The sequence below is a fragment of the Trachurus trachurus genome, assembly GCF_905171665.1.
Source record: "Trachurus trachurus genome assembly, chromosome: 12".
Classification (NCBI taxonomy): Eukaryota; Metazoa; Chordata; class Actinopteri; order Carangiformes; family Carangidae; genus Trachurus; species Trachurus trachurus.
This window is the reverse complement of record NC_139908.1, coordinates 907,832-926,001: the sequence shown is the minus strand read 5'-3', so window position 1 is coordinate 926,001 and position 18,170 is coordinate 907,832. Positions and strand designations below refer to the sequence as shown.

Below are 18,170 nucleotides of genomic sequence, written 5' to 3'. Positions count from 1 at the left end.
AGCTGAATAATGGATTGAATAAGTCGTAGTTTCAGCCCTGTAGCTGAATAATGGACTGAATAAGTCATAGTTGCAGCCCTGTAAGCTGAATAATGGACTGAATAAGTCGTAGTTGCAGCCCTGTAAGCTGAATAATGGACTGAATAAGTCGTAGTTGCAGCCCTGTAAGCTGAATAATGGACTGAATAAGTCATAGTTGCAGCCCTGTAAGCTGAATAATGGATAATAAGTCGTAGTTGCAGCCCTGTAAACTGAATAAAGGATTGAATAAGTCGTAGCTGCAGCCCTGTAAGATGAATAAAGGATTGAATAAGTCGTAGCTGCAGCCCTGTAAACTGAATAAAGGATTAAATAAGTCGTAGCTGCAGCCCTGTAGCTGAATAATGGACTGAATAAGTCGTAGTTGCAGCCCTGTAGCTGAATAATGGACTGAATAAGTCGTAGTTGCAGCCCTGTAAACTGAATAATGGACTGAATAAGTCGTAGTTTCAGCCCTGTAAACTGAATAAAGGATTAAATAAGTTGTAGTTTCAGCCCTGTAAGCTGAATAATGGGTTAAATAAGCTGTAGTTGCAGCCCTGTAAACTGAATAAAGGATTAAATAAATTGTAGTTTCAGCCCTGTAAACTGAATAAAGGATTAAATAAGTTGTAGTTTCAGCCCTGTAAACTGAATAATGGACTGAATAAGTCGTAGCTGCAGCCCTGTAAGCTGAATAATGGACTGAATAAGTCGTAGCTGCAGCCCTGTAAACTGAATAATGGGTTAAATAAGTTGTAGCTGCAGCCCTGTAAACTGAATAATGGACTGAATAAGTCGTAGCTGCAGCCCTGTAAGCTGAATAATGGATAATAAGTCGTAGTTGCAGCCCTGTAAACTGAATAAAGGATTAAATAAGTCGTAGCTGCAGCCCTGTAGCTGAATAATGGATCAGCTGTTCGTTACCTTTCTTGAACTCCTCCAACATGGCGTCCAGCTTGGTGTCGTGGAAGACGAAGTGGACCGGGTGGTTGTAGAACTTGGTGATGGTCTTGAGCGTGGTGCTGTCGTCGGGGTCGACGAAGGCCAGGTCTTTGACGTAGAGGATGTCCATGATGTTGGAGCGCTCGTCGTCGTACACGGGGATGCGCGTGTAGCCGCTCTCCATGATCTCTGACATGGTGTTGAAGTCCAGGACGGCGTCCGCCTGGATCATGTAGCAGTTCCCCAGAGGAGTCATCACATCCTCCACCGTCTTAGTCCGCAGCTCCAAGGCTCCCTGGATACAAGCCGTAACCATGGAGTCAACAGCTCTCTTATAGATATATATACTGTAGTCTATGTGAGACTCAGGTTTACTCAGTATATCTGAGTCTAACTAAAGTAAATGTCAATGGTTGGAAATGTTACCACTTTTTCAGAGAAATTTTACCATATTTTTCACACAAAAAAAAAGAAAATTGCAAAATTTTACCTACTTTACCCATTTTTTTATTTTTTTTTTGTGAGAATTTTTACCACTTTTTTTTCCAGAAATGTCTCTATAATCTTTCAAAAATGTACGCCTAATTCAAACGTACATTGATTTTTTGTGTATCTCTGGTGTTTGCTTCAAAATGTTGTCCAATGGGGGTCCGTGGTCTAATTTGTGTCAATTTTGGGTCCTTGATATAAAAAAGTTTGAGAAAAAACAGTCTATGTGATACAAGTTTACCCACCTAAAAAGCAGTTTACCCACTACAAAACATTAGACTACACCACTGGTATATTTGCTAACACATGGGATACTTTTTTATATTTTAAAGGGACATTGTGTAACTTCTCCTGTTATCTATTCATGAAAGTCGATTATTTGGTTCAAAAGTCTGTTTTTCATTAGTCTTTGTGTTGCTGTGATTAGCCTCTGATTGGTCGGAATGAGCCACCCGGCGGAAGTCCCGCCTCCGTGCTGCAGCTTTCCCAGTCCGTCGCCCGACAACGGGAAACATCAACAAACAACAACAGGAACCGAACCATGGATCTATTATACATCCCTGTCATGAACTGCACAGAAGAATAAATATCCGTCAACGGTTGCCGACCGTCGTTACACCGTCGTTACACCGTGGAGCCAAATCCAGTTTCCAACCGGCAATATTTTGCGAGTGCACCGTTGCTAGGCTACGGTGCCGACCACAATGATTGCGACTGGTTGAAAGAATTCCAAACGGCGGGAGCGTTTTTTTCTCTGATCGCAGAATCACAGGCGGAGCAGCCAGACCTTCTTCTTCTCTGGAGGAGGGTCTGGTGGCCAGACTAGTTTTTCATGAACCAGTAATCCCCCCCATCAACAAACTGAAGTGTTCCGGTAAGCTCTGAATTAGGTAACGCAGTGAGGAGGAATGGAGCGTTAAGGCCTCGATATACTTGCTGCTTGATCAAACGTTGCAGCACCACACAGCCAAAACGCACAATACCGGCGGTCTCCACTTGGGGCAGACAACAGAAATATAACCCGGAAATTGTGAAAAGCCGCATCGATCTGACAGGCGCCTGTCACTGTGTAACGGCTTGGAAACATTGAGTTTCGCACCAGGTCTGTCAGCTTGTCTTCAGAACTTTCCACCATTGCTCCGACAGCGACCGTCTGTTCTGGTCTGATCTCGTCACCGTGTTCATTCACCAGCGCCTCTAGCGGTTAATGTCAATATTGCAACTCACGCACGCGTCGCGTCACCTCGCAGCGAGATGTGCGTTCGGTCGCAGCCGACGCATCAAGCGGACGCAGGATACGTGTGGCAGCCATGACGCGCTCGTGTATGCGTAGTTTACAGAAAGTATATCTCGGCCCTTACACTGATGCTGCATTCACCTGCAGTCGGGCAGACGGCCGTTGCTAACAAACCAGATGTCATTTTAGTCACAGAAGTCCAGAGAAAGACGGTAAAACAATACCACATCGCCATGACAACATGTTGTCACGTGTATTGTTTTGCCTCGTGCTGACAGACCACTTGTTTACTTGTTTACATGGAGGCTTGTTTATGCCGTTACATGCAGCGGCTGTCGTCCGTCTGCTGTCTGCCCAATTTCAGGTGAATGCAACATCAAGAATACGTTCAGATATGCAACCGCACCGCTAGATGGGGGAATTCCTACACATTATACCTTTAAACTTCAAGTCTGAGTTGTTTAAATGACAGAAATCTGTTTTGATGAATGTAAATAAGCCTTAACGTTGGATTGACTTACTAATCCATTATAATTAAACAAGATTTTATAGCCGATACATAAAAAAAGAAGAGAAAAAAAAGGTTTGTTTTCACTTTAAAATTGTATACAAAACAAATTAGACAGATAAAGCAGAGCAAAACTATAAAACAATCACTGCTTTCAAAACTAAAACCCATAGACGCCTGTTTATCCTGTTACATGCAGCGTCTGTTGTCTGTCTGACGTCTGCCCAATTTCACGTGAATGCAACATCAAGAATACGTTCAGATATGCAACCGCACCGCTAGATGGAGGAATTCCTACATAATGTCCCTTTAAGAAGCTAGCTAGCTCTACATATACGGTATTTCCGTCCTTGCCTGGATCATGTTGAGCTCCTCCTTCACCAGGTCGTTGTACGGCTCGGTCACCTTCAGCATCCCCACCAGCTTCTCCCGGTTGTACACGGTGCCGATCTCCTGGCCCAGCAGCACGTCCAGCAGCTTGCTGACGGGGAAGGAGACGGGGAAGGTGAGCAGCATGAACAGCTTGGTCACCATGATGGTGTTGGCCCCCACCGCCAGGCCGTGGCGCGAGCACAGCGCCTGGGGGACGATCTCCCCGAAGATCACGATGCCCACGGTGGAGGCCACCACGGCCCCCAGCCCCGAGCCCGTCAGGTCGTCCAGCAGGATGGTCAGCGTGGTGTTCACCAGCACGTTGCCTAGGAAACACAACACATCACAGTTAAAATGACATTTATCCATCAAACCACTTCTAAGTTCCTACAGCCCCAAAGTACAAACATTTTGGAAAGATGTCAAAGAAGAACTGGAAAAAATGTTGGCAGTGGAACTTCCTATGGACTCTTTGTTATTTCTATTAGATGTGTTTCCTGTTTACCACAGAACAATGTTTTATATTACATGTTTTGTTGATGATTGCAAGAAAAAGTATTGCTATAAATTGGATGAAGACCCCCTGACCCCCCCATGATCACTCAGTGGTTACAGAAAGTAAAACATGTCTACATGATGGAATATATGACGGCCCAATTACAGCTAAAAGTACCAGTTTTTATGAGAAGGTGGACCCCAGTTACCGATTATATCGCTTAAGACTCTTATACACTATTATTATCTAAAATATCCCTTTTATTGGAATATAGAACCAGATAAAATATGTGCAATACCCTTTACAGTGCTATTTGTGTGACTTTCTTCAACTTTCTTCGTCCTAAAAGACACACCAAAAAACATCCAGATACCTCCATGCTGCTCGTATGTAATGTCCGTCTTGTATTGAAGCCCTGACATGAGAAATTGTTCTGAAAAAAATTAAATAAGTCTATATTTCAAGCTTCTTTGTAGCGGAAGCTCCCAGTGACTCAATTCACTGCTCTTCCTGTGTCAGTGGAACCATTTCTCATGTCGGGGCTTCAATACCAGAGGGACATTACATACGAGCAGCATGGAGGTATCTGGATGTTTTTTGGTGTGTCTTTTTGTTATGAAGACAGTTGGTATCCATTCACAACCGTCATATGGACATGCACTGCTACGCCGAGACCCCCTGTAACTCAGAGAAGCCACGGAGGACTCTGAAACTTCTCCCAGCCCTTAGTCACATGAGGGGGAGGAGATCATGAGGGAAATTTGAATTTTGGGTGAACTATCTTTAATATTTTGAAGATACTTAAAAAAACAATTAAACCCCCTCCCTACCTAGCAGCAGGGAGCAGAGCAGGTAGTTGCCCTTGCTGCGGATGGGCTCGATCTTGCGCGCGTACTTCTTCTCGGTGTCGGTGCCGCAGCTCTGCACGATGCGCAGCTCCATGGGGTCGAGCGCCATCAGGCCCAGGTTCAGGCCGCTGAACATCCCGGACAGCACCAGCAGGAAGGAGATCAGGATGGCCTGGAACCACACCGGCAGCAGGGACTTCTTCTCCTCCAGCACCAGCAGCCGGCCGTCGCTGCTGCCCCAGCCGCCGCCCCCCAGCGCCTCCCACCGCTCCTCCTCATCCCCCCCGCTGCCCCCCCCGGTCCGCGTGCACACCGCGTACTCCTTCTGCGGCTCGCTCTTACGCAGCGGCTTCACGTGCACGCGGAGCAGCCCCGACGTGCCGCCGCGGTTGGTCACGTTCATGAAGGAGTCGATGCTGATGTCCTTGGTGAAGTCCGCACAGGTCCGGTCCCTGTCAGGTGTCCTCCGGTCCCTGGGGGTCCGGTCCCTGTCAGGTGCGTCCAGCAGCAACATCCCGCTGCCGTGCGCCGCCGCTGCTGCATCCTGCTCCTCCTGCTGCACCTCCTCTCCTCCTCCTGCTCCTCCTGCTGCTCCATCAGCCAGCTCCGTGAAGCGGACCTGGGTCCAGGCGGCCTGGTGCAGCCGCAGCCCGTAGAAGCGCAGCGTCACGGAGCTGTCCTCGGTCAGCTGGATGACTCCGTCCTCCGTGGTGCTGCTGGGTTTGTCGCTGCGCTCCAGCCGCATGCCGAGCAGCTGACTCCCCCCTCCTCCTCCTCCTCCTCCTCCTCCTGCGCCTCCTCTTCCTCCTGCTCCTGCTGCTGCTCCTGCTCCTGCTCCTCCTGAGGAGCTCCTCCCGGTCCCGGTCCCGGTGGCGGTGCCGGTGGCCTCGCTCCAGAGGCAGATGACCAGAGTGAGGATGTAACCCTGCTGCCCGCTCCATTCTGTCGCCATGTTTGTTTCACTGCTCGGCGACCTGCGAGCTGACGTCATTTACTCATGTCCGAGCAGCTCCTCCCCTCCTCCCCCCACCCCACCACCCCCCTCCCATCACCGCCTACCGGACAGGGACAGGTACAGCTAATAAACAAACACCCCCCCCCCCTCCCTCCTCCTCCTCCTCCTCCTCCTCCTCCTCCTCTAACACACAGTCTGTTGTTTTCATGTTTATTTCTGATGATGCACTGCAGCAGCTCAACATATGATGCGTCACCCCCCCCCCCCCCCCCCCTTCCTTCACAGCCTTATTATCATCAATATCATCATTATTATTAATTAGTATTAGGGCCAGCAAAGAAAAAGAAAAAAAATCTAGCAAAAAAAAAAATCCATTGAAAAAAAAATGTGGCAAAAAAAAATCCATTGAAAAAAAAATGTGGCAAAAAAAAATCAATTGAAAAAAAATGTGGCAAAAAAAAATCAATTGAAAAAAAAATGTGGCAAAAAAAAAATCAATTGAAAAAAAAATGTGGCAAAAAAAAAAATCCATCGGAAAAAAAAATCTAGCAAAAAAAAAAATCCATTGAAAAAAAAATGTGGCAAAAAAAAATCCATTGAAAAAAAATGTGGCAAAAAAAAATCCATCGGAAAAAAAAATCCATTGAAAAAAATAATGTGGCAAAAAACAAATCCAGCGAAAAAAAAATGTGGCAAAAAAAAATCCATTGAAAAAAAATGTGGCAAAAAAAATCCATTGGAAAAAAAAAATGTGGCAAAAAACAAATCCAGCGAAAAAAAAATGTGGCAAAAAAAATCCATTGGAAAAAAAAAATGTGGCAAAATAAAAATCCATTGAAAAAAAATGTGGCAAAAAAAAATCCATTGAAAAAAAAATCCAGGTATAAAAAGTGACCACAGCACCATAACTAACTTAGTACAGCGACTGGCGGCTCAGTGACAGCAGCCGGAGTGTGAAGGTCTTTACAGTGTGAAGGTGAATTTCTGAAGTGGTGCAACTGTAAATTGATTAATTGTCTTATTGTATCTTGTGATACAACATAGGCCTACCCCCCCCCCCCCCAGGTTTGTGTAGTTTATCCTCCTGAACAAACCAAGTTTCCGACACAGTCTCTTCAACGTACTTCTGACCACACCGTGTTTATGAGCTAAAAGAGAGAGAATATCCTTATTACTGAGGCTGATTCTGAAGTAGATGCAGCCATGGCCACCGACTATAGTACTTTGATATTTCCTCAATTTATTTATTTTTTATAGCTGGCCCTTTTTTTTTTTGACAGATTTTTTTTTCTGATGGATTTTTTTTTTTGACAGATTTTTTTTTCTGATGGATTTTTTTTTTTTGACAGATTTTTTTTTCTGATGGATTTTTTTTTTTGACAGATTTTTTTTTCTGATGGATTTTTTTTTTTGACAGATTTTTTTTTCCAGATGGATTTTTTTTTGACAGATTTTTTTCCAGATGGATTTTTTTTTTCTGATAGATTTTTTTTTCTGATGGATTTTTTTCTTTTTCTTTTTTGCCAGAATTATTTTTTTTTTTGGCTGGCCCTAATACTCCTTCGTAATTATAACAATATTATTATTGTATAATGGATGGATTATTATTGTTTATATTCTTGTCCCTGACTCGGGTCAATGCGGCAGCACGCGGCGGATGACGCTGCCGCTGCTGTTTCTGCTGATGCTGCTGCTGCTGTTTGCATCCGGAGTCAGCTGCTGTTATGTAAACGCACATGGCATCTGAGCAGCAGCACCCCCCCCCCCCCTACACACACACACACACACACACCCCTCCCCCCGCCCCCATCCTGCAGCATCCCTCTGGCTCAGAGCCCGGTGCTGATGCTGCTGCATGCAGAGACTCTCTGCAGCTGCATCTGCTCTGGAATTATAATAATAGTAATAATAATAACATTAATCACTAATAATAATATAATAATAATATACTATTATAATAATATGAACTGTCTGTGCAGTAAAAATGCATTTGACTGTGATTTAAATCAGAGCTGTGTCACAGATAAACACACTTCCTGTTTCAGTGTAAACCCATGACGTCACTGTGTCGACAGATTTAAATTTTTCTGATGATAAAGGAACTGCTTTTTAAACTTAATTAAGCATCTTTGTTAATTATAAAGTCCAAGCAGTCAGTGACTAAGTGTTATGTAAGGCAGCCTCCAGCAGCAGCAGCAGCAGCAGCAGCTCCGTGTCCTGGCTCACAGCGCCACCTGCTGGTCAAACTGTAGACTTCACTCTGATTTAAAATGTAAATCTGGTGAAAATGATGCAGCAAAAGACACAACTAATATATAATGAGAGGAATTTGCACTTGTCTTGTCCATATATTGTTGTATTTAAACACATTGATATAATATAAATGTTGTTTTCCTGCAGGAGTATCGATGACTCAGGGTTAATGATCATTAATTAACAATAAATACCTTTTAAACTGTAGTGTTTTCTGTTTTCTTGGCTGGATATCTGTGTTTCCAGCCTGGACAAACATATCCAGTACAAAGTCTTAGGTATTTGTACTTGACTTGTCCATATATTGTTGTATTTACACATAATGATATAATATAGTAGCCTATTGATGACTCAGGGTTAATGACAAAAATTAAATAACACATTTTAAATTGTAGTGTTTTCTGAGTTTATGGACCAAATAGAAAAGATAATAATCAACCAATAAATCTATAATGAAAATAATGATTCATCTTTATTATTGTGTATAATACAGTTCACAGGTCTGTTTGACATCTTTGTGTTAATCAGAATAAAAACAACAGCTTTTGTTGTGTGTTTGTGTCTTTATACAGTTTCTGCTTTTATTACATTATTGCCTTTATTACTTTATTACATACAAACATTAAAACTAAAAACTACAACAACAAAAAGGTTCCATAAATTAAAAAATAATTATTCAGTTAATTTTGTAAAAACAAGATAAGATAAAATTGTTATTATAATAACTATCATGATTATCATTACCATTAACATCCTCCACGTCAACACAGTGGTGGTCACATGTGTAACTGTCAGTCAGAGTCGTGTGTAAGAATGATAAACTAATACACATGATGCACAGAGAGAGAAGTGAAGGGTTAATCCATCTGTGACCGGCTGAGCATCGGTTTAACAACAGGTAACAGGTCTATGACAAGACATTTTAACATTTAAAAGCCAGACTGGATAGTAACTAACCCTGAGCTGCAGATATCTGTAATTCAGTTTTGCCTCTTGTCAAAAAGAACATTTTAGATCCACAACTCTGTTCTTCCTAGGACAGATGACGTCACTGTAACCATTCATGTGTATGGGGTTTGTCATCACAGATATCTACAGTTCAGTTGCAGATATCCACTATGTGAATTACAGATATCTGTAACTGAATTACCACTAGTACTAATTCCAGTTACAGATATATACAACTTGATTCTGACTAGTCATAATTCCAGTTCTAGATATCTTTAATTCACCTCAATTACAGATATCTACATGTCCCTGTTCAGATATCTGTAATTAAGTTTTGACTAGGTGAAATTAAGTTGTAGATATCTCAAACTGGAATTAGTACTGGTCGTAATTCAGTTCCAGATATCTGTAATTCACATAGTGGATATCTGCAACTGAACTGTAGATATCTGTAATGACAAACCCCATACACATGAATGGTTACAGTGACGTCATTTGTCTGAGGAAGAACGTAGTTGTGGATCTGAAATGTTCTTTTTGACAAGAGGTAAAACTGAATTACAGAGATCTGGAATAAAAAATCCAACTATTCAAAATGTAGTTAGGACCAGTCAGAAAGACGTTGTTGATATCTACAATGTTAATTCTGGAGAGTCAAACATAGTTTTTAAATGTTAAATCTGCTTGTCGTAACAGGTAACAGGTAACAGGTCAGAGGTCAAAGGTCAAAGGTCAGAGGTCACTGCAGCCTCCGGTCTCCATGGTTACGCTGGCTGTGCAGGGCTCCGTCAGCAGGGGGCAGCACCTCCACCTTGTAGCTCACTCTCTTGGACTGAAGGAAACTGTAGCTGTTGTCGAAACACAGCACGTCTGCACCAACATGGACGACACCGTTACACAGTTACACACAGTTACACAGGGATCTATTATAACACCATGGTTACACATCATCCTCACACTCACACTCCTCTTCTTTTATCCACACACCAAAGAAACCAAAACACACAAAACCAAAAGTCAATCTAAATATATATACATCTATATTACACTTTCACATTATCGTAAATCTTATTTTATGTTAGATGTTTGTCTCTAGGACCACTTGACAAATCCTTAGAGTTTTTCTTTTGTTTCTCCTGCACATTTCTTGTATCTGTTCTATATATTGTCTCTCTTTTATTATGCTGTTTTGTGTATATATTTTCTCATGTGCTAATAAATCAATCAAAATCAAATCAAAAAATTGAATTGAAATGAACAGAGGGAAAGAGGTAAATACAGAGACTGCTTGGTGAAAAACTGTCCCTGAAGGCAACGTGCATCAGTGGTTTTACATGAATTTCCCTCTACAACAACTCAGTGTGGTAACGTTGTGTTATTATCTCATAGCGTGGTGAATGTGCAGCTCACAACTTGTCCACCAGAGCGTTGTGGAGTTGTTGGGACGAACCTACTGCTATGACTGTAGGGATTATGGTGATGGGACAATTTGACAAAATGTTGAACTATCCCTTTAAGCTTTACACCAGTTAATGTCAGATCTGTCTGTGAGGAAACAGGAAGTGATGTCATGGCGGTGGCTACGCGGCGACTCACAGACTCCCGGCTCGGGGCAGGTGATGCAGCCGTCCTCGGGCACCAGGTGAGCGTTGTAGCGCTGACTGGGCAGCAGCTGCAGCGTGTCGTCGCCGCTTCGCCGCCACACGCCGAAGCCGATGTCGGCGCCGTCGCTGCAGAACTGCCACCTGGTCAGAGGTCAAAGGTCAGAGGTCAGAGGTCACCAGAGTGGTTAACAGGTTCTATATTAGTAATTAAAGCTCCTTCAAAATAAAGGTAGATGTTTGTATTAAAGCTATGTATTCAGAAACTGAGCCTTAAAACCAGCCGTCAGGACTTCCTGTCACTTTGTGATGTCACAACTAAGCCCCGCCCCCTCACCACCTGGACCCACCATCCAACAACAACAACTTTGCAGTATTTTTAGTTTCTCTGAGTGTTTTATTCTGAAATCTGCTCTGTTTTTTTTTATTGTATCACTTTAGAAAACAGTCAGCCAATCAGAAGAGAGGCTCAGAGCCTCCTCCTCTCTTCTGATTGGCTGACACCGACCTGTTGTTGTTTACCTGAGCAGGCTGTAGTGGTTGTTGTTGTTTACCTGAGCAGGCTGCCGGCTGCAGTGACATCAGTCTCCAGCTGGAAGGTGGACCCTCTGCTGACGGTCACGCTGTGGTCGTACTGAACCTTCACCGAGTCCTGCACGTAGAACGACCGCGGCACCACGCCGCCATATTTGATCTGAAACCACATCATCGTCATCAGTGGTGGACAGTAACAGAGTAAATTTACTTGAGCACTGTACTTGTAGCTACATATCCAGAGGATTTGTACTTTACTTGAGTATTAGATTTATTTGGTACTTATGCTGCGTTCAAGACAACTCAGAAGTCGGAAAAAAAACGAGCTCCGAGTTGTAAAAAATGAATTGAACGTCATCGAACTCGGACATTACAGGTCGGAAACTCTGGTATCATAATTCATTTCATTTCATTTCTTTATTTATTGAATTGGGACAGTGCACATTCATCAGCACTGACGCATTAAGCATCAGTGTAAATGTGCCGGACTTAGCACAACTGCTAAATTTCAGCTGCAGTCCCAAGGCAGGGATATCAGAGCTCCGACTTTCCGACTTGACGTCACGACAACATCAAAACATGGCGTCCCTCGTCTTCAACGGTTAGAATTTAGACATTTGAAGTTATTTGTTGAGGTCTGAATGCATATTTTAGTGTATTACTGCAGTAGCCGATATGAAATACGTTTATATTAAGCTGTGATTGTTGTATGGTGTGAAATTGTGTTCCTCTATGTGACTGAAATCAGGTTTAACTGTTATCAAGGCTGTAACATTATACGTGCACTCATCTGCAGCGTCTCCTCTCCTCCAAAATAAACATCATTTACTGCTGCATTGATTTTTACTATTCAGCTCTGAGCCACAATACGACAAACTTCCTTCAGGTATCCATGGTTTTTCTTTGAGTTATTATGAACGCAGCATTATTACTCTTACTTGAATACATTTCCAAGACAAATATTAGTACTTTTACTGGAGTTAATTAGTAGTACAGCTGAAAAGTACTGGTTACTTTCAGGTCTTTTTCTAAAATCCTATTGGACACAAGCTGTGTTTGTCAGAGAAGGAAACCCTAACCCCTAAAAGCAGCACATCAGTGCAGCTGAGCAGCAAAGAGTTCATTCTCACTAACAAGAGTTAAAAGCTCCTTACATTCATTTACAAACTATTAGAGTCATTCATTGATGTGGAGAATAAGACATTTACTCTGACTCTGACTTTGACTTACAGTACATTTAAAAGCAAGTATTTTTGGATACTTAAGTACCTTTAAAGGGATAGTTCAACATTTTGGCAAATTGGCCCATTGCCATAATCCCTATAGTCATATGAGAGGTAAATTCATGTAAAACCTCTGATGCACGTTGCCTTCAGGGACAGTTTTTCATCAACAGTCTCTGTATTTCCCTCTAAAACAACTCTGTGTGGTAACGTTGTGTTATTATCTCATAGCGTGGTGAATGTGCAGCTCACAACTTGTGAGTTGTTGGATTGTGTATTTGATAAGTTTGATGAGTTTGAAACCAAGAAATCCCATAATGAGCCTCCGTAGCGTAGCTCTGAGCAGCTCACGGCTCTGCTCCGCCGTTCTAAAAACAGCTTGCACTGACAATTAAAGGTAACGAACCTACTGCTATGACTATAGGGATTATGGTGATGGGACAATTTGACTAAATGTTGAACTATCCCTTTAGAAGCAAGTACTTTTTTACTCTTACTGCAGTAACATGTGGACTGAGCTACTTTAACTTGTAACAGAGTACATGAACCAGTAGTATTAGTACTCCTACTACCTTGGTCCTGCAGCGTTCGTCCCCGTCGGCGTCGGTCAGCGTTCCTCCGTAGGCGACAGGAAGCTGCTCCGGCTCGATGTGCGTCCGCAGCACCTCCTGCCAGTTACCTAGGAGACGGAGACAAGAGAGGAGGAGGAGGAGGAGGAGGAGGAGGAGGAGGAGGAGGAGAGGAAGAGGTTGAGATTTTACATCTTCTCTCTGAACGTTCACGTCGCTCCAGATTAATCTTCCTCCTCCTCCTCTTCCTCCTCTTACTTCCGAGGACGATGATCTTCCGTCGCGTCTCCTCACACAGGAAGTGTTTGATCAGGTTGTAGGCCACCGGGAACATCCTGGGAGCTGCACACACACACACACACACACACACACACACACACACACACACACACACACACACACACACACACACACACACACACACACACACACACACACACACACACACACACACACACACACATAGAGTTGACAACACACACACACACAGTAAACAACACACACCCCCCCAAAATATTAGTGCTACATAAAGGGCTGGGTCTGGGTTTTGCTGCAAAAACACATGATTTCTCTATTGTCAGTGACTACTATGTTTTTATTTTATTATTTTATTTCATTATTTTTTATTCCTGTCTATATCCTGAAGGTTTTTACAGAGGAGATTGTTGATACATCATTCATACAACGTTTTATTACTAAAAACATGGAGACATATATATTTTTAGGGTGGTGACAGTATTTTCTCATTTACAGAGTGATAAAAAGAGATATCCACAATCCTCCTCTGTGAAAACTAAAGACTCTAATATGTCAACAAGATAAAACAATAATTTAGAAAGTAGCTTTATCCATTGTTCAGATTTCTGTTCTGGAAATACACACACACGCAGCTCAGTACCTTTGATGAGAAACACTCTCTTCAGTCCCTCTGGATAATTCTCCTCAAACATGGTGAGAATCTGGAGGAGGAGAATCAGGTTAAAGCAGTGTTTTATATATAAATACACACTATATATACCGGTGGTGTAGTCTATGTGATACTCGGGTATTATAGTACTATATACTGTATACTATATACTAAATATACTCAGTATAGCCACTTAAAATGCATAAATATTTCAGTATACCCAGTACAACAAAACTCTTTTTTTTTTCTTTTTTTTTAATTTTACCACTTTTCCTAGAATTTCTTTTGAGAAATTTTGACCAGTTTCTTCTCAATTTTTATGTTCTACTTTTTACTAGCCTATTTTTTTAAAGTACATTTTACCCCTTTTTGTATTATTGTGCCCCCCCCCCCTTTTTAGAGTAATTTTACCAGTTTCTTCTCAATTAAAAATAAAAAAACTTTTTACTATTTACTATATTCTATTTTTACTTTTACCACTTTTTTGAAAAATTATTATTGTTTGACTTTTTTTTTTTTTTTTTTTTTTTTAAATTTGACCACTTTTCCTAGAATTTCTTTGAGAAATTTTACCATTTTTTTCTAAAAAACAACAACAAAAAAAGCTAAATTTTACCACTTTTTTCAAAAAATGTCTCTACGCCTAATTTGAACGTACATTGATTGTTTGTGTATTTCTGGTGTTTGCTTCAAAATTTTGTCCAATTTTGGGTCCTTGATGTAAAAAGTTAGAGAAGCAGCGTCTATGTGATACAAGTATGAACAGTTTACCACCTAGAAAGCAGTTTACACCACTACAACACATTAGACTACACCACTGGTTAATGAGAGGAGGCGGGAGGAGGAGTGAGGAGGTGGAAGAGGAGGCGCGGTCTGGTCTCACCTCCCCGTAGAGCTCGATGGCCGGTTTCCAGATGTGTTTCAGTCCTAAACCTTCACAGTCTGAGATCAGAGTGATCGACTCAATGTTCCTCTGCAACTGAGACAGGAGAGGAGGAGAGGAGGAGGAGGTGAAGAGGAGAGAGGAGGAGAGGAGGAGAGATGAAGGGGAGAGAGGAGGAGGAGGTGAGGAGGAGAGAAGGAGGAGGAGGTGAGAAAAGGAAACAGAGGAGGCAATGAGAAGAAAGGAAATGAGAAAAGGAGGAGAGAGGAGGAGGAGAGAGGAGGTGAAGAGGAGAGAGGAGGAGGAGAGGAGGAGAAGAGGAGGAGGAGGAAGAGGAGGAGAGGAGGAAGAGGAGGAGAAGAGGAGAAGAGGAGGAGGAGGAGAGAGGAGAAGAGGAGGAGGAGAGGAGGAGAGAGGAGAAGAGGAGAAGAGGAGGAGGAGGAGAGAGGAGAAGAGGAGGAGGAGGAGAGAGGAGAAGAGGAGGAGGAGAGGAGGAGAGAGGAGAAGAAGAGGAGGTGAAGAGGAGAAGAAGAGGAGGTGAAGAGGAGGAGGAGAGGAGAAGAAGAGGAGGAGGAGAGGAGGAGGAGGGGGAAGGAGAGAGGAGGAGGAGAAGAGGAGGAGTAAAAGAGGAGTTCGGACCTTCTCCGTCTGCCTCTGAGGAGGAGGAGGAGTAGAAGAGGAGGAGGAGGAGGAGAAGAGGAGGAGTAGTAGAGGAGGAGAAGAGGAGTAAAGGAGTAGTCCGTACCTTCTCCGTCTGCCTCTGAGGAGGAGTAGAAGAGGAGGAGAAGAGGAGGAGGAGTAGTAGAGGAGTAGAAGAGGAGGAGAAGAGGAGGAGTAGAGGAGTAGAGGAGTAAAAGAGGAGTAAAGGAGCAGTCCGTACCTTCTCCGTCTGCCTCTGAGGAGGAGGAGGAGTAGAAGAGGAGGAGAAGAGGAGGAGTAAAGGAGGAGGAGTAAAGGAGGAGTAAAGGAGCAGTCCGTACCTTCTCCGTCTGCCTCTGAGGAGGAGGAGTAGAGGAGAAGAGGAGGAGTAGAGGAGAAGAGGAGTAAAAGAGGAGTAAAGGAGTAGTTCGTACCTTCTCCGTCTGCCTCTGAGGAGGAGGAGAAGAGGAGGAGGAGGAGTAGAGGAGTAGAAGGAGTAAAGGAGTAGTCCGTACCTTCTCTGTCTGCCTCTGAGGAGAAGAGGAGTAGAAGAGGAGAAGAGGAGAAGAGGAGTAAAGGAGTAGTCCGTACCTTCTCCGTCTGCCTCTGAGGAGGAGTAGAGGAGGAGGAGAAGAGGAGAAGAGAAGGAGGAGTAAAGGAGGAGGAGTAAAGGAGGAGTAAAGGAGCAGTCCGTACCTTCTCCGTCTGCCTCTGACACTCCTCCCTCAGCAGCTCCGTGTGTCTGATCTTGGTCCTGATGAAGTCCTGTTTGGTTGCCGATAGCAACAGGCCTTTGGGGTCCAACGGGCCAATCACGTCGTACCAGATGGGACTTCCCTCGCGGTCGTAGCCGCACATCCCCCCGGAAACGTACCGGTCGATCACCTAGCAACACACACACACACACACGCCTTCAGAATAAAAGCCCTGACCGAGCTGCAGAGCTGACCTTTCACAATAAAAGCTCCTTTTTATACATTTTTGAATGACGTGTCATTTTAGGCCTAAAGTATCATTATAAACATTATAAAAATAACTTTATAATATTTTATTTATAATATATTATTTTTTCCAACAGAAAATTAAACACATCAATACAATAAATAGTTTTTCTCCTTCATGTTTGATAAACGGTGCAGAATATATCATCAAATATCTGTAACAATTGAATATTAACACACAAAAATACTGTGACATTGATTCACTCCTGGTTAAATTACAGCTCTGGAAAAAATGAAGAGACCACTCCCAAAATGATCAGTTTCTCTGGTTTGACTATTTATAGCTATGTGTTTGAGTAAAATTAAATTAAATTAAGAATTTTTTGTTTTATTCTATCAACTACCGACAACATTTCTCCCAAAATTGAAATAAAAATATTGTCATTTAGAGCTTTTATTGGCTGAAAATGACTAAACTAGTCTAAATAACAAAAACATCAAGTCGCAAAGAAAACATGTTGATATTTATTAGAATATTTTAACTCAGGAAGAGTTTATAAATGAGTTTTTGTGGGATAATGTGGATGTTTAATCCCAGCAGTGGTTTTTATTTATAATCTTCCTCTAAAACCAGATGTGGTTCAGGTGATGACCTCATCAGGTGATGACCTCATCAGTGTCTCATTAAGGAGAAGGAGTTGTGTTTGTGTTGGTGTTTAAAAAAGAAAAGAAAAGAATGACTGTCGTACATGTAGAGATGCTTTTATAAGAAACATTTGTGAAAGAGCTGTGTCTACGTCAGTGAACAGAGAGTGTGTGAGTGTGTTTCACCTCAGGAGGTTTCCACTCTGATATGATGGAGTCGACCTTCATCTGCTTCCTGAACTCCACATGCTGCAGAGACAGAGAGACAGAGAAACTTCATCTTTACTGTGTGCAATGTTTATTTTACGAGCACTTTTCATATTTTAATCCCATTCTTATTAAAGTTGTGGACATGAGTAAAGACTAATCTCTTCTTATTTGACCTTATTCCTCACTGAGGGGTCGGTGCGGTGGCCCTGAGTGTGTTTCCAGGGGACAATAAAGAGTGATGCACCAGGCTGAGACACACTGCAGGATGCTATAGCCTCGCGTCAGACAAGCGAAGAGCCTGGTCTCTGTTAACTCTGAATTCTGTCTGCATTCTGGTTCCCATCTGCAGCAGAGACCGAAATCACCAAATTCACCAAAATAAAAGTGTTCACCAACATAAAACTTAAAAACTTAAAAATAGACATTAACTTTTTGCTGCCCAAATCCTTTCATGAATTCTTTACATTTAACTCTCAGGTCCATTCTTATAACACAAGACACACTGATAAACTTCTTCCTCCTTTTTGCTGCACTACACATACTCAGTTTTCTTTTGCTTCCAGAGGCTCCATACTTTGGAATTATCATCTCTATGTAGTTAAATTATCTTCATCCCTCAACTCTTTTAAGTTAAGACTGAAGCTTAAACCTGTTAAATCAAAGTTCCTAATAGTTTCTTTTCCAGTATAGTTGTTATTGGATCAATATCTCTTTACATGCTCATACACTCACTCAGTTAAATACAATTATTCTATATTCATACACACCCATGTTTTTATTTCTGACTTCTTTGAGTGTTGCTATAAAATGGCACTTGTATTGCTTTCTTTTTTGTTGTTATTTCTTGTTGCTTTCTCCTATTGTTGTTGTTAATTTATCTTCTGAATGTATGTATATTTCTTGGGGAGGAGCTTTTTATAAGCCCATATAGGGTTTTTAACCTCTCCTG

The 18,170-nt window shown here is 42.4% G+C and overlaps 2 protein-coding genes across 4 annotated transcripts in view; both read right to left on the bottom strand.

The window, feature by feature from the left end:
- The window catches only part of LOC310994785 (metal transporter CNNM4), a gene marked incomplete at both ends in the record, with an annotated part of 28,926 nt that extends 23,022 nt beyond the window's left edge, over positions 1 to 5,904 (bottom strand). The window contains 3 exons of the mRNA XM_083983612.1: positions 946 to 1,258; positions 3,552 to 3,895; positions 4,896 to 5,904. Coding sequence (XP_083839738.1) covers positions 946 to 1,258; positions 3,552 to 3,895; positions 4,896 to 5,904 — 1,666 coding nt within the window. The remainder of the gene's footprint in view (positions 1 to 945; positions 1,259 to 3,551; positions 3,896 to 4,895) is intronic.
- sec14l7 (SEC14-like lipid binding 7) overlaps positions 1 to 18,170 on the bottom strand; it is a 251,691-nt gene that overhangs the window by 226,404 nt on the left and 7,117 nt on the right. Inside the window, exons 4-12 of one of the 3 annotated variants that reach the window (XR_014595802.1) lie at positions 17,198 to 17,260; positions 16,122 to 16,310; positions 14,788 to 14,882; positions 13,895 to 13,971; positions 13,255 to 13,338; positions 13,000 to 13,106; positions 11,225 to 11,364; positions 10,666 to 10,814; positions 9,730 to 9,939 (exon numbers count right to left, since the gene is read on the bottom strand). Coding sequence is in view for 2 of the 3 variants with exons in the window: in XM_083983661.1 (XP_083839787.1) it covers positions 9,809 to 9,939; positions 10,666 to 10,814; positions 11,225 to 11,364; positions 13,000 to 13,106; positions 13,255 to 13,338; positions 13,895 to 13,971; positions 14,788 to 14,882; positions 16,122 to 16,310; positions 17,198 to 17,260 (1,035 nt within the window). In the remaining variant the exon portion in view is untranslated. Of the gene's footprint in view, positions 1 to 9,515; positions 9,940 to 10,665; positions 10,815 to 11,224; positions 11,365 to 12,999; positions 13,107 to 13,254; positions 13,339 to 13,894; positions 13,972 to 14,786; positions 14,883 to 16,121; positions 16,311 to 17,197; positions 17,261 to 18,170 lie in introns of those variants that run through there. The other 2 variants (XM_083983661.1, XM_083983662.1) reach the window with 2 other exon arrangements.